The 15,518-nt window shown below is 52.7% G+C and overlaps 2 protein-coding genes across 2 annotated transcripts; both read right to left on the bottom strand.

Annotated features, from left to right (window-relative positions):
* Window positions 1–30: 30 nt before the first annotated feature.
* CSUI_004295 (uncharacterized protein) lies at window positions 31–2,897 on the bottom strand. The gene has a single exon (XM_068064488.1). The coding sequence runs from the start codon at window positions 2,536–2,538 to the stop codon at window positions 1,063–1,065; it is 1,476 nt and encodes a 491-aa protein (XP_067923537.1). The 5' UTR covers window positions 2,539–2,897; the 3' UTR covers window positions 31–1,062.
* A 78-nt stretch (window positions 2,898–2,975) lies between these two features.
* CSUI_004294 (uncharacterized protein) lies at window positions 2,976–13,329 on the bottom strand. The gene is made up of 2 exons (XM_068064487.1): window positions 6,074–13,329; window positions 2,976–5,292 (listed from the first exon to the last, which is right to left on the bottom strand). The coding sequence occupies exons 1-2, from the start codon at window positions 12,291–12,293 to the stop codon at window positions 4,889–4,891; spliced, it is 6,624 nt and encodes a 2,207-aa protein (XP_067923536.1). The 5' UTR covers window positions 12,294–13,329; the 3' UTR covers window positions 2,976–4,888.
* Between the last annotated feature and the right edge of the window lie 2,189 nt (window positions 13,330–15,518).

Here is a 15,518-nt window from a genome sequence, read left to right as displayed (position 1 = left end):
ACAAGCAATACCAAGTGACACCTGAAACGAACGACCTGATTGCTCCACCCGACATACTTTTTTTTTCTGAGAAAGTGGGATCTATACTACAGCAGCGCGCATGAAGGCGTTCAGAAGGGAGCAAGTATCCCGCCCGGGTTAACGTACACTATACACGGGACGAATCGTTTGCCAGAGCAGTAACCACCGCGTCATTTCCGGTGAACGGAGAGACGAGTTGCCGAACTGAGGCTTCCTCACCACCGCCTCTAATTCTCGATCACAGTAGTCGCTGAACTCACGCTTGTTGCAGGAAAAGGGCCTAAGCTGTGGAACCAAAGTAAGTATACTAAAGCAGAACACGCGATCAAAAGGCGCACTCTACCCAGCTTGTCCAGTGCCGCTGCGACTCTGCTCGACTGGCACACGGCCTCAGGACAGAGTTAGGACAGAACGGAGACTAGCCACTAAGGCCCGTCAACTCCCTGCCCGCGCTTGAAGTGCCACAACGCAGTTCCGTGATCGTGTCAGCCGGTACAGCGATGAAGCCCAGCTCCGACATCTGCCGGGTCACAGTCTTTTGTTTGCCGGGATGACTCGTCTGTTCAGACCCGGCCTGCTTCCACACCTGCGCGAGTGAAGACCAGGTTCGATAAAAACCGGAAGTCTCGGACTCGTGGGAGCTGCAGCGCTTGACTACACTTGATGGCTTATCGTCTTGTTCAACGCCAACAGAATCGCACCGATCCCCTCAGTGGCACTTGCCATGTCCTGTCTAAGGTGCGGCGGGTTAAACAACGCTGCCAACCGTTGACGTCGCACCTCCTCATCTTGCGGTTGGTTCGATGACTCATCCATGCGAGTGTTAAGGTACTCTGGGCCTGCAGCCGCCACGGGACGTCCTTCGTCTGAAGGAAACAGGCTTCTGAGTCGTTCTCGTAGCCCTTCGTCCCTCAAGTCCCGCGGAGGCTGCGGTTCAGCTGTCCCGGCCTGCCGTTCCTTGGCCTCCGATCCAGATTCTTCGCCTCTGGCCGCGCTACTGCTCTCTCGCGCTTCTGCTTCTATCTCGGCTTGGATTCGCCGTCACTCTGCCGCTGCTCGCTTTTCAGCGCGATCACGCATGGCGGGAAAAAGGGACCTTAGCCGTTCCCGTAACGCTGCATCATTCAAATCCCGAGGCTGCTGCGGTTCAGCTCTCCTACGCTGCTGTTCCGTAGGCTCCGATCCAGCTTCTTCGCCTGTGACCGCCCCACTGCTATCTCTCGCTTCTATTGATCCCCGTGCTTGCGCAGTTCGCGCCTCAGTGGGTCCCTTTTGCATGCCGGGGAAAAGGGATTGGAGCCGTGCTCGTAACGCTTCGTCCCTCAAGTCCCGGGGAGGCTGTGGTTCAGCTGTCCTGGGCTGCCGTTCCTTGGCCTCCGATCCAGCTTCTTCGCCTCTGGCCGGGCTACTGCTCTCCCGCGCTTCTGCTGGTCTCTGGGCTTCGCTTCGCCCTCGCTCTGCCGCTGCTCGCGCTCCAGCACGTCCTTTTTGCATGCCGGGAAAAAGGGACCGTAGCCTTTCCCGTAACTCTTCGTCATTCAAATCCCGCGGCTGCTGCGGTTCAGCCCTCCTAGGCTGCTGTTCTTTGGGCCCCGATCTGGCTTCTTTGTCGCCTTTCCCCCCAGTGCTCTGTCCCGCTTCTGCTTTCCGCGCTTTGCTCCGCTCTTTCGATCCTGTGCTTCGGGCCTCATCTCGGTCGTCTTCCTCCCGTTCACTTGCCGTTCGCGGCTTTCGTTTCGAATCTAGGGAGGGAATATCCGCGCGTAGCGCATCAAGGACTCCCTGTAGGATTTCCTCTTTCTCTTTCTCCCGGCGATTCCTGCCAAGCATCAAGGCCACGAAGGGCAGAGAAGTCACTGGCAACAAGCTTGCCATCGTCAGCAGTGTAGGAGCGGAAATCCATATTGTCACGATCTTTTCTGGCCGCTGCTCGGGCTTAGGCCCCGCAGGCATCGTTAAAAGGTACAGTGCCATCGAATAAGCAGCGAGAGACAGAACCTGCGAGGCGAGCCTTGGCTTTCTCCACAAGGGGGGCTCCACCACCACAGGATGCTGCTGCGTCGACGACCCGGGTCTCACGCTCTCGCTGTGCTCGTCTGAGGTTCCGGCAACGCCGTCTGTCTTGACTTCGACCGCCCGCTTCGACCATACGGCACCAGCCGCTGCGAGCAGAAGCATCACTCCTGCCGCTTTGGAGTATCCGCTCTGTCTTCTCGGAGATCGCCGCCGGCTCCCGTATCGCCCGACGGTGCGCTCAGTTTTGGCTCTCCTCACTTGTCGGGAATCTCTCGTCGCAGGCTCTTCAGGACTCAGGGTAGGCGGCGGCACTCCAGCTGTCCCCGCGGACAGTTCCTGGGAATCCAGATCCTCTCGCGTCCTAGTATCCCATGATCCCTCGAAGTTAGTCTCATCCGCCGGAATGTTTTCGAGAAGATTCGCAAGAATAACGATTCCTAAGAGATCGCTCTGGGCGAGGAAGAAAAGAAGGAAAAAGGGATGCCTGCTTCGTCGGATCATGTTAGAGAGCGTTGGTTGCTGTGGAAGTGTATTCCTTTCCAGGGTCGGTAAGATTCGTCACCCGGGGCGACCAGGAATACAGCTGTATGGGAAGAACAGGCGAACGTTCTTCCTTCCCCAACCGTGGGAACTCCGCGCTAGCGATGGCGTTATAAAGGCAGGGACGAAGCACCGCTGCCCTTCCGAAGTGTTGCATGCACGCCGGCGGCTCTACACCGCAGCTCACCCTGCGTGTGCTCGGGGACGACGTCCCAGCTGCGGCGCGCGGCCTCCAGCCGCGGAACAACGAGCCACACGGCAAGGATGTGGGACTAGTGAAGTCGTTAGCTGATTATTCTTTTACCTCGGCTTGTTCTTTTGGTAAGCCGGAATCATGTACGCTCTCACTGTGAATCTCTCGCGAAGAGCGAGATCGCTTCAACCAGTCGTACCACGATCGCCGCGGGAGCTACGGTGGAGCCTCGGCCGTCACTGAACTGACTTTTTTTTAATGATGGGATATATTTTTTGACTTGTCCAGTGGTGTGCTCGGTCCGCTTGAGAGTAGTAGTGTCCCACGTCACAACAGTGGCCAACCGTAGCGCACTGCTGCAGATGTCATGACGCCTAGGTAGCACAAACCACGGCGAAAGGACAATGATTTTAATGCAGGGTGAGGCCAGTCAGTCCTGTGCTAACGGCGTCCTCTGCTTGGTCTCGCACCATTCCCCAGAATCGCAGATCCATTTTCTCCTCCACGAGTCTATAGACTCCACAGCCCCTCATACCATACCGAGGGACGCTGAATCCTATCCAGGAAGGCCTTATTCTTTGTCCTTCATTCCTGTTACTTCCGACCCGCGCACACCCTGGGGTCCTACAGTCATGTGTGTAACGGAAGACTCCTTCAGATTGTGTGATTGAACCTGTCACTTCCAATCGTCTAAAGCAGGGGTGTTGTTCTTACACATCGCCCATCCTTTTTCCCGTATTCTCAACAAAGAACCCCCAATACAAGATCATACATGCATGAAACTGAAACCACATTCCCCTTCATTGCCAGGACCTTCACGGTGAAACCATATAACGGCGGTTCACGTACCTATATGCGAATGTGATGTCCATGCAGTATCTCGCCGAGCGAAAGCGACTTCACACACGTTATCGCAGCCGTGTGAGCTGCGCTCTGCTGATTGGAGACCAGCCGGGACCCTACTCACACACAGAAGAAAGCTACGAAAACGGCCTTTCCTTCGCCCTGCTGTTTCTACCTCCTTCCTCCCCACCCCATAGGGCTAAGAATACTTCTGAAACCCCGTGACTTCTTTCGGACAACCCAGTGTACTAAACCCCACAACTTCATTTCAGTAACACCCTTGTTATCGCCGCAACGCTTTGGATACTTCAAAGCCATCACAATAATCGTCGCTATCTGTGTTTCACGAATTGTTTCACGAGTGCAACCAGGAGAAAAAAAAAGTGAGACGGGAAGAACGGAAGGGAAAAAAAAACGTGGCGTACACGTATCAATATATGAACGCATTCATCCACCTCACCAAACAAGGGCGATGCATGGAAAAAACAAGATCACCGTACACCCTTTACTCAGGTCCTTGGAACGACAACGGCCATGACACCACTGCCCGACCGGAAGGTACGGCAAGTCCAGACTGCACACGACACCGCATCTTCGACATCGTTCTCTTCCCCCAGTAGCGTTGAGAAGACCCTTTCCCTCCACTCCTTTTCCATGCCCAATGTCTCCTTAATGGACTGACACAGAACGACCGTAGGATCACGGCAATCAAAAGCAGAACTCTAGAGGGACATTAACACCTCGTCTTCGATGATCCAGCCGCCATCGTCTTCGACGTAAGACGAGGACAAGAAAAGCTGCCTATCAGTTCTATAGCAGGTTTCAAAAATGAAAGAGCGACCTCCGACAACTTCATGTACTTGCTGAATCACCCTTTCTGCATGACGGAGCGATAAGCCCATCACGTGTGCATTTGCTACGCATCGCAAAAATGTCACCAGACCTCGTTTTCCATTGAAAAAAGTGGTCGAAAGACAGTCTTATCTATCGACCATGGAAGGCCTGGCTGTTCACGTATGCTTTTGGACACAGGTCTGCCTATCAGGAACAACTGCCGAACACTTCGTCTTCCTGTAACTACCAGGAGATTCTGGACACAAGAAGTTTTCTGATAACGATATTCACGACTCCAGACATTCGGTACTCACCTATAACTAACACACTGCACATATATATATACACTACGCATGCACACCACTTCGAGGATGTACTCCGACTCATCGAAGTGCCTGAAAGCAAAAACGTCCATCATAATGTGTCTCCAGAAAAATATAACTACGCAAGCCGTCCTCCCCACAAACTGTATAGGCTTGAAAAGGATGCGAAAGCCCCTAATCTCCTGGAAGACGAGTCTGCATTTGACACGTGCTCCCTTTTACCGCCATCTTGTTCGTCGGCGTCTCCTTGGGTCTCTTGTTCTGTAACTCGCTCTCTCCTAACATTCATATAGGTAAGCGCTTGCGGCTCTGGTTTCCGCCTCTCCCGAAGCGAAGAAGACAAAGCGCGCTTGTCGTCGTTTCCTTCTCCTTCCCAGCTGGGCGTGGCGTGATAATGATCACTCCCTTGCTGTTCCCCCATGGCCTCCATACCCATCCAAGAAGGCGACTGTCTAGTGCCTTTGTGGAACACATTTTCTGGTGAAAGCCATGTAGTCAGGGAGGCAAACGAAGAGAACACTCCTGAAGATCATCACCCAAGACAGGAAAGGCCGAACAGGTACCGGACAGATGGAACTCTCTCTTGATTTCAGTACCGCAAGACTGCCATTCAGTCCACATACATCACACACGGTAAGCCCAACGCGTTGAAGCATAGCGAAGCGATGTACATACGCTTGCACTTCTCTACAGGGTTTCATTTACCCCGCTACACTTGATCGGGCCAGGACGGGGGTACCACAGCCCAAGACTTCAACCGTATTCTCAATGCACTAGCGGCACACCAGGAACCAGCCCTGTGATTGCCCCTAAGAAGGAACATATCCTTTGACTGTTTTCTTTCCCCGTCTTTCTGCTCATTACCCCTGACGCTTAGATATATACTTGGATGTGTGCGACATCCTCGCTTGATATGATACACAGACTGCATCATCTATACACAGATATAAATGTATTCACATACGAGCATGACACCGTTGACTTGAACAGCACCACAAGCAATTCATCATAGAAGTTCCGTGGACACGGTCAAAGATGACGGAGGCCAAGACACGGAATCACACAACAACCTCGAACAATCGCATTCGTTTGAGTCCACTACTCTACTCCAGTCGCGACATAGGACCTATCCTCGATTCTAATCGATCGTGCCGCACTCCTCCCTCTAGAAATGGAGAAAAAGGAGAGGAACCCTAAAATAAAACAAGACTCTCCCGGAACAGCAGGATCTGCCTACCGAGAAAAAAAAGCTAAACTATAACAGCTTACATCTATACCTGTGTTTCTCTCCGTCCACACGTACCTGCTTTGGAGGATGTGTCTTCGTCCTCTTGTTCATGATGCGGCTGCACTACCGTTAACATCCTTGTGCCCTTCCTTGATTGCCCGTTCCACTCATCATCGCCATCATCACCGTTTTTGTGTCCTGCCCTGTCTAACACGTGATGTCCTCTCTCTCGCGCAATTCCCTTCGTGAAAAACTCTTCACCTCTTAGGTTAGATGAGGCAGCCGACATCCCACCTCCCGCGTGTCTTTCACTCCCCTCCTTATCCTGGCCATCTGCATCGTCACTCCTTCTTCTTGGTCTCTGAGTCTTTTCTTCCACGGTCATGACAGTAGGCGACCTGGCCGAAGAGAAAGAATGAGAAGACCCAACACGGTCGCAAGGACGGCGATAAAACTGATTCGGATGAACCTTCTTACCCTCAGTCTTTCCTAACACGATTCTTTCTACACTGTTTTCCACGCTGCTTCTTGGGCAAAGCATATCTCTCTTCGGAACTGGACCGTCACTCGCCTTCTGGGCGCTGCTTGGACGTATTCCTCTTTCATCTTCACTATCCTTGCAGAAAATACCATCTCCTCGTGTCAACTCTTTAGCTGTACTGTCAATTTCTCGCTGTAGAACAGAGGACGCGGACCAAAACTCCGTACACTGCGATGGTGAGGGACAAGAGGAAAGCAGAGGAGTCTTACCCTCCCCCTCGAGATACTTCTCTTGCTGACAACGTTCTTCTGGAGGTGATGTATCTTCTGATGGTGACAACTGAGTGACGACTCGCTCCAGAGTAGCACACGATGGAGAGAGGGCAACTGCGGACACCAAACTCTGTGCTCCCCCGAAAGGATGTTGCTGTACTGATGACGATGATAGAGACTGCGAAGGCGTCGCAGGACGAGTGATCTCTTCATGTTGTCTGTCTCTTTCTCCTTCCACCTTGTTCTCTCTCATAATTCGCGCCTCGTTGTCGTCCACAGACCCGTGATGCACGACTCTTCGCTGATGTTTCGATAAGCTGGCGGGGACACAACGATCTTCACTTTCTTTTCGGTCAGCATCCTCACTCTCATAGTCTTTTTCTTCTTCTTCCTCAACAATGGCGTAAGGCAGAAGTCTCGAACGACCTTCAGCCCCTCCTGATTTCCCTCCCTTCCCCCTTCTTCGCCCCTCGTACCATCCTGTCGTGGTCCATAACGATGAAGAAGGATGAGCTGTGTCACCCTGTAATGATTGCTCATCCCCTTCTCGCGATGCTGCTCTATCCTGAGCATCTTCAGACCCTCGTCCTTCCCGTCTCTGATCTTCATTTCCTTTGCTGTTATCACCCTTGTTATTTATGTCATGCGAAAAGCGACCTTGTCGCTTCTCAGGGCAGGAGGTGATGTCTTGCGAAGGAGGGTGATGGTGGTGGTGCAATTCCGCGAAAGTACGAGAAGACATCTCATAAGCTTCGCATCGTGCCTCCTCATCTTCGTCTTCGGATGATCTATCATCACTCTCTACACCATTCACTTCGCTTCCACTACTGCGACTACTCACATCTCTGGTAAGCGGTCGGCTGCTGCTACCACTACTAGAAAGACTACTACCTCTGCTTTGACTAGCGGAAAACTGTTGAGCACCATCCCACGTATACGCTGAAGGAAAGGCAGCATTACTGAGCTGTTCTGTTAGTTGTCTAAACCATCCGAAGGAGAATGTCGCGCTATCTCCTCCTACCAGAACCTGAGCTGATCCTCCCTCTCCTCCTACCGGTACTCTTCCTTCCTGTGATACCCTCTTTTCCTCCCCGGCAACGCCTTCTCTCTTGTGACATATATCATGCCTTCTTGGACTTCTCTTTCCTTCCCCGTTGTCTTCTCTCTCTTTCTCTTCTACTCCATCACTGGCCGTCCCTCCTGAAGAAATCAACGGCAACGATTCCTCGTTCTCATCCTGGCACGCATCACCACGTTGCCGCCGTTCTTTTCCTTCTTCCTCGAGTCTTCTTATGGAACCTGACGGTTGACTTTCCGTAGTATCACCGCTAATAGCCTCTTGTCCTTCACCTTCCTTCGCAACCCTGGGTGATAGAGACTTTGCTGTGCCTACTGTACTCGTAGGATTACTCGAAGAGGCTTCGGTTCTTCTCTCCCTTCTCCTCCCCCTATCCCTCACGTGGTGAGGCGTACCTCCATCAGAGAAAGTTGTGGACGAGGACGACAGGACTACAGCACTTTCAGCATTTTCATCATCACTGTCCAGTCCTCGACTTCGATGTCGACGATTCCTTTGTCTATCTCTTCTTCTTCGGTTTCTGAAGTACTTCTCCTCACCCCCAATCCCGAATAAAAGACCACCAAGTAAGGTACCCTCAGTTAGTAATTGCAACCCCGTAACTGCCCCCCGTGCGCCTCCAGCAGATAGCAGGTCAGTCTCATAACGACTCCAGCGGTCATCGTAAGAGGCTCTCACACTTTCTCCTCTTTTGCCACCGCCTTTCTCACGTGTTCTTGTTTCCCTGATCCGACTTCTTCCCCGATGTACGAACGGTCTGCTTCTCCTTGAAGAATCTTCCTCCTCGCTGTAGTAGTTGTCGTCGTCGCTGTCCAGATCCTCTTCTTCCTCCACTTCTTCTTTGTGAGGTCCTTGTTCTCGGTTGCTGTCCCCCCCTATGATCTTCTCCCTCTTAGAATTCCCCTCGGGAACCTGCCCCCAGTCCTCGTTGTCAGCAACTTTCTCCATCCCAGAATGCTTCATCGAATGTTTCTTACTTGACCGATTCTTCCTTACCCCACTTGCACTCAGCGACATCGGACAAGGGTCGACAAAACTACGACAAGCTTCTGAAGGTGACACCCCAAAGAGTGTCCCAGAAGATGCTGGACGAGAACGATCATCACATCCTTGTTGTGCCTCTTCTTCAGAACAAAGAGAGGAAGCATCTTTCTTCTGAAGATATCCCTTCCTTTGCATATCACGGTTCTCACTCGTACTGCTGTTATAGCCGCCCTCCCCCAAGGAATACCGCTCTTCAACCGTCGCCTCAATAAGAGAGGATGAAGCAACGGCACCATCGCCGTCATCTGTTCTCCGCTCCACCATCATCTTCGGATTCTTAAGAGAAGAGTGAAACGTCTCTACTAGACCTCCTCTTCCTACCCCACAACTACCACTACCATCGTCACTCATCTTGATATTATCCGTCCTTGGCTTGTCTCTCTTATTGATCGCCCCTGACGGAGACGGAAGACGATCACAAAACAGGTCTTCCGCATCACCATCTTCTCTGAGGCTGGTGAGAACACTTTGACTCGCCCTTTGTTCGTGAGAGCTTTGTGAGACACGAGATATACCTTGTTTCTTTTCACCAGTGTAAATACCCCGACCTTTTGTACTGAGACTATTATGGCCTCTCTTTACGTCCCCCTTGCCCTTTCTACTGCGACTCGGTAATCCAGATGATGACTTTCTTCCTCCGCAGCTCAATTGCCCCCGCAGACGTACCGCGTCCTTTTCTAGATCCTCCTTCCCCTCCTCTTCGTCAGATCTTTCTTCATCAACGTCAACATCACCTGTATCACTAGGACTACAACCACCATGTATATAAAGTTCACCCACTCCTCCTGATACCTTTCCCACTTCTGCCTCCTGTTGCTGAGCCCCCTCACCTCTTCTCGGAAAGGCTCGTTTTTTCTTCTTCGCCTTCTTTCGCCTCTTCTGATTCTCTTCCCCCGTTAACCGGAGCTTTCTTGTCGCACCGGCCCCGGCAGGCGAACAATACGCAAACAGCGATCTTCCATGATCATCAATGCCATCGTCCCCCACCTCCTCTTCTAGATGAAAATTAGACGTTTCACATACATCATAGAAATCTCTCTGAGGGCTCTCATCGGAAAGGAAACTGTCCCTCCCTCTTGAAGTTCTCGGTGACCCCTCATAAGGAGGAGAGAAGCCTCGATGAAAATATCGTCTACGGTATCGGGGACTCGGTGAAGGAGACAGAGACGTACTACTGCCTGAACTGCTGCTTGTGAAGCCTTCTATATAGTTCCCAATGACAGGTGCAAAAGGACGATTTGATTCCCTTGCTAAGCACGACCACGGAGACTCTGCAGGTTCTTTCGCTTGAGTACCGGCCGCTGCCGTTTCTTCCTCTCTCTCTCCTTTGTGTTTCTTCTCTGACGTCGGAGAGCAACACGGAATTGAAGATGGAGATGCTGACCGTAGGGAAAGAAGACTGGACATGGTCTTAGTCAAACACAATGCCGACGGGGAACATGAAGAAAAAGACGACGGCGCCGGCGATGATGCCACTACTCGTGTCTGCTTTGAAAGGAGAGATTTTTGAGAATCTGAGAGGTCTTGCTGGAGTGGCACCACATTCGATCCCCCTTTTCCGCTATGGTCTTTTCTCCCTTCATTGTCATCGTACCCCGCATTTGTTGGACTTGATCCAGGAAATAACTCCTCATCAAAGTCTCTTTCTGCCAGAATCCCCCCCGCCCGCGCCCACGTCGAAGAAGAGGAGGCCGTCGAGACTCTGCAGCTGCAAGTCGAGAAATTAGACCGTTCAGGTGAGCACTGTGCTCTCCTTTCTGCATCAGCTAACAAGGGCAGGGTTTTCCTTGTGTTTGTAACAGCTCCAGTAGCAGCAGTAAGAGGGTGAGGTATCACCGGAGAGGGGATTGGGAAGTTTCCCTTTCGAAGAGCAATCTGGGAAGGAGATGATAGACCACATGAGACGGAGCGAGTGTAGTTCGGCTCTAAACTTCTTTGAGGAGAACCGGAAGAACGAGAGGATTCACGGTTTTCACTGCAAGAAGGAGAGAGCGGAAGACAGCATCCAACCCCCCCGCCTCCGTTTAGAGAGCGACGATATGGAGAACTGCGTGCGCTTGTCGACGAGGAGGAATCCACTGTCGATTCTATCCCACCAGGACTACACTCGGCAACCGAGAACGAGGGCGAAGAAGGGGTAGAGCTAGAAGAAGAGATATCCTTTTTCCCCAAACCCTGTTCGAGTGAATTTCTCTCTACGGATGATGAGGCCCGGTGAGATGACGGATCGTGATTATCAGATAGCGATACCGGCTCTCCACCGCTGTCCTTGCACGGGTTAACATTACTACTGCCTAAGTTAGTAGAAAAATATTGTTCATCCCTCGACCGAGGAAATTCACTCCGATCCAGCGCTCTGTTAAGAGGGGAACAAAGACAAGGAGAAAGGGCGGAGCACTCATTCTTCCTTGTAGGTTGTACAACGCCACCACTGTTGGAGAAAGAGGAGACGCGTGGGTCGGGACCACTGCGGGACTCGAAAACGTTTAGCTCTCTCCCTGGAATCAGGGCTGTCCGTCCACGAGCAGTACTATTGCAGCTATCTCCTCCTTTGTTTTTACGAGGAATGTCGGCCCAGGGATACGAGGGCGGAGGTGAATCTTCTGTCGTTGAATTCATACGTGTAAGAGCTGACGAACGGACGGGCGACCGAAACCGGGAGGGCGGAGGAGAAACAGAAAAGTACAGCACTTCCGCAGCATCGTCGTCCACCCTCGTAGTGGAAAGCGACTCATTCTTGGCTACCTGGCTAGGCGTGTACGAGAATAGCTGCTGAGGTGTGTGCGCACAAGAGACATCAGTAAACGGATCACCATCACCCCCACCCAACGAAGATGGTGTCCCGCGAACGCCATCTGCGCGTACACGGTGGAGTGCAGGAGAAGCAGGAGACGAGAGAGAGGGAGAACGCGAGCCCACGTTACTTCCTCGACATGATTGACCTGAATGTATATGAACGAGACCTAGTGATGAAGCAGAGGACGAACGGATCTCAGCTGAATTGGTCGCCTTCGCCGTATCGGCTACAGGGGTACCCTGCCCTGGTGAAGAAAACGCCGTGTGACAGCTGATGCTTGTAGCGGTAGTACTAGGGAAAGACATGGTACTGGGTGTAGATGCGATAGTACTTGGAGAGACTGAAAGAAAGGAGGCTGCCACACTATCCTGCGAGTTCAAGTGATTTTTTAGACAGGACGATGAGGCGCACGGAGTGACCTTCCGTCGAGCCCCGACGGACGTATATGGGGATGTGGACACATGAAAATGGCGTTTATCTGAATTCATCGTCGCACCGTTAGTACGGTCCATAGAGAAAGTTTCATTCTCCCGTGTACAAGTGCCTCTTGTGCCACCTCCACACGCAACTGGCGAAAGAGATGAGATACACTCTCTGCGTGGTTGTATCAGAGAAATGATCATCTTGCCACTACCGAGGCAATGCGAGACGAAAGAACGGGGTACGGTGCTGGGACACGGCGGTCGTACATGATAAACGAACTGCAGCGACAAAACCAGGAGTAGATGAATAGCTTGCCCCCTAGAAAGTCAGTTGATGCGAGAAATCACTCCAAGCATTGACTGATCGTCATCCCCTTAATCCGACAATCGAAGTACTCGAAGCTAGTCCTCGCTCGCTACCATCCCCGAAGTAAGACCACCGAGCTTCCTGTACAGACCATCTCCACGGTGAACTTTTCCTGTCGATAAAACCGGCTTCTCTTCGAGACATCGTGATTGAAAGCACCGAACCTTTCAGGGGAAAAAAACAGTGGCCGTCCCACCCAGCCTGCACACACCTTACCTCCCTTCCGCTCCGCGTAGAATCTGAGATGTCCCTGATTGCCAGGAAGAAGTTGGAGTGTTAGCCACATGCGCCAGCTTCGTGCAAGTCAAGAAGACCAGAGAACAAGTCAAGGGAGGAAAGCAAGAACAGAACGTGCGACGCGGCGGCTGCACAGCTAGAGGGGTACCCAGTCAGGCAAGAATGCTCTGGATCGACACCCGAAAAAGACGATCCGCGTTCAGATTCTTTTCAGAGCACCGGGAAAACGGGTGGTCGCACGGAAGAATACACCGAAAGAGAATGACTGCGTTCTCGAGACATTTGCGGAAAGAAGGAAACTGGACCGCTGTCTCCTGCATGTTGGATCTCTTCAAAAAAAATGACCCCTAATAAAAGAACCGTGGCTGCAGAGAGGCGCCCAGACGGAAAAAACAAGAACAAGGCCTCCCACGAAGCGAAGAGATCTCCCGCTTTGCTCCGGCAAGCCGATGCGTCCAGTGACAGTCAAAACAGCTTTCATTCCGAAGACGCTTCATGCGAGAGAAATCTCAGCTTTAATTTCAGTCAAGCCGTAGGACTCCAAGAGCGGCTCGGAAAAAACCGTTCTCCAGTAATCACGTGTCTAAAGCCCATCTACCAGACTCGTAGATTAACGAACCGGGTAGATCCTCTAGCCCCGACATGTGAAACGAAAGAACCGCCGCAGGGTAAGCAAGCCCCAACGCGCGCGCTGCCGTTACTGCTACGCTGTACGGATGTTGCTACACTACGTCCCCAGGAGGCGGAGGGGACGCGCAGTTTTCTGCTGCGGAGTATGGCAGTTCTGCATGCCAAGAGAAACGATTCCGTACCGGGAGGTAGATGAGAGGTATTTTTCGTGGCGAACGTGATGAACTGGCCTACGTCAGACGACACTTATGTTCGGTTTCAATCTACGTCCTCTTCATCCCAGCGACCGTGGCTAGTGGCAAACACGACCTCGGGTGCTGGACGGCGCGTACTGTTTCAGCTCTTCCTGTCCCGTGCACTGGAGCGGTTCAAAACATGGAAGACTAATTCGCCACAGAACCTGGGCAGTTTCCTGCGTAGGCCGCGCGGAGCGTGGGAAAATCCTGCCCTGGATTCATTCAAGCATCCACCAATTCAGGGCTTACTTCGCTGTCGCACCTTTGTCCACTCCCCTTCAATGCCTTCCTATAAAAGCTTTTGTCCGAGGTACTATCCGAGAAAATTGGATGTAAGGGCTCCGGTTTTGGCGTGCCCAGGACCCAGCTGCAACCTCGAGGATAGAAAATCCAACTTGAAAGTGGATACTAGCCTGGCGCTTCATGGAGTCTCCTGCGCGGAGAGCTTCCGGATTAGTCTCGCGCCCACGTCGCTTCTTGGCACGAAGGAACCTTGAACGGTTTCTTCATCGAGGAAGCGAGGGAGTCGCGAAAAAGCACACTAGCTGGCAGTTCGTAGCAGGGCGAGTGCGCCAACGTGCCCGATTACAGAATCGGCTCAGAACTCTGGGAATGAGGCCAGCCTGTCACATGAAGGGGCCTCACATACCTGGTCGTGCCGACCGCCGCCCCAATTAGCTAAGAACGGATTTCTGGGACAGTTTCAAAGTAGCGTGATTTCAAAACATATCGCATGTGCGTGGCAGCACGCACTTGAAAATGCACACCGCGTCTCCGTCGGCCGGACAGGCTAACCAGTGCTTCACGTGCGAGCAAGGACCGTCTCCAGGGTAGCCGAGTGCAGTTCGCCTGAGAGCGCTGACGCTTGGTAGCTCTTGGCCTCGATCCAGGGCCGGCCGGATGTAACTGTGCCTTGTCCTGCCCGTTCCGCGAGCACATGACACCATGGTGCGCGACGCAAGCTCCGCTTGCCGGATAGAACTGTCGTAAGTAAAGACACCTGCGGATCCGCCACAGCAAAACCACTGGCGCAGGAAGAGCCACAAGCGCTCTGGTGTCTTCTCTGAGACCTGGTTCAACGCGGAAACGGTTGAGACACTTGAGGGTTACTTACACCTGACCGCCCTCAGTTTAGCCGCCTAGGAAGTCCCAGTGCTGTGGTGGCCTGCAGCTTCGCCAGTTCAGAACGCAGCAACAGGACACGGAGGGGACCGCCCTGCGCGTTCTGCACATACGAAGTCGGGGGCCGACCTCCGATGTTCAGTTCAGTCACCCTTCGTAAGCATGGGCCGACAACGAGACGCTGATGATACTCCGCAGACAGTGCGCCCCGTTTTCGTGTCTCACGCCCCGCCATCGTCCGAAGAGGTCTTCCTTGGCCGTCGTCGCTTCGGTATTACAAGGGCTTTGAGTCGGACCTTTTCTTTGGTGTGTTTCACAGTACCAAAAGAGCTTGAGCTTTTCTTTCCAAGTGTCTGCTGCCATGCTCCGTCCTTCGCGTGAACCGATGCTCGAGCCAGACCGAGAGATCCCGACCGGGAGCACAGAAACGCGTACCCGCGTTACACTCGCCTTCCAGCGAGCACACCAAAAGTAAAGGTGTTCCTTTCTCCGGACTCCTGAGAATGCCTCCGAGTTCGAGACAAGAACACCACACGAGACAAGTCGATCCGAAGCATCGAGGCGGCATAGCCGCAACAACGCGCCTCACGTCCGTGGTTACAGACGTGACACTCGGTCCATGGCATATCTGCCTGAAAAGATGATCTACACTGCTTGTTCGCCGATGGGCGATCACTTCTCATGATGAAAGCTGCGGCACACCGGCGGTCCACGAGGGGCGTAGTTTTGTGTTTGGCGGCATGGTGTATCCTGGGACTCTCTGAGGCACCTTTACGGGTGTGTTCTGGGGAGAACTCTTCCACGGCATCAACACATGTCGAAGAGGATGAGCAT

This window comes from Cystoisospora suis (genome assembly GCF_002600585.1).
Source record: "Cystoisospora suis strain Wien I chromosome Unknown contig_1979, whole genome shotgun sequence".
NCBI lineage: Eukaryota > Apicomplexa > Conoidasida > Eucoccidiorida > Sarcocystidae > Cystoisospora > Cystoisospora suis.
Note: the sequence above shows the minus strand (reverse complement) of the source record. Positions and strands in the feature narration are given on the sequence as shown.

What these genes read in the sequence shown, in the direction of transcription:
- CSUI_004295 (XM_068064488.1), bottom strand. Translation starts at nt 2,538, where the DNA reads ATGATCCGACGAAGCAGGCATCCCTTTTTCCTTCTTTTCTTCCTCGCC.
- CSUI_004294 (XM_068064487.1), bottom strand. Translation starts at nt 12,293, where the DNA reads ATGATCATTTCTCTGATACAACCACGCAGAGAGTGTATCTCATCTCTT. An exon ending in AGACACATCCTCCAAAGCAG is followed by an intron (nt 5,293 to 6,073) that starts GTACGTGTGGAC and finishes GATGATCTTCAG; the next exon opens with GAGTGTTCTCTTCGTTTGCC.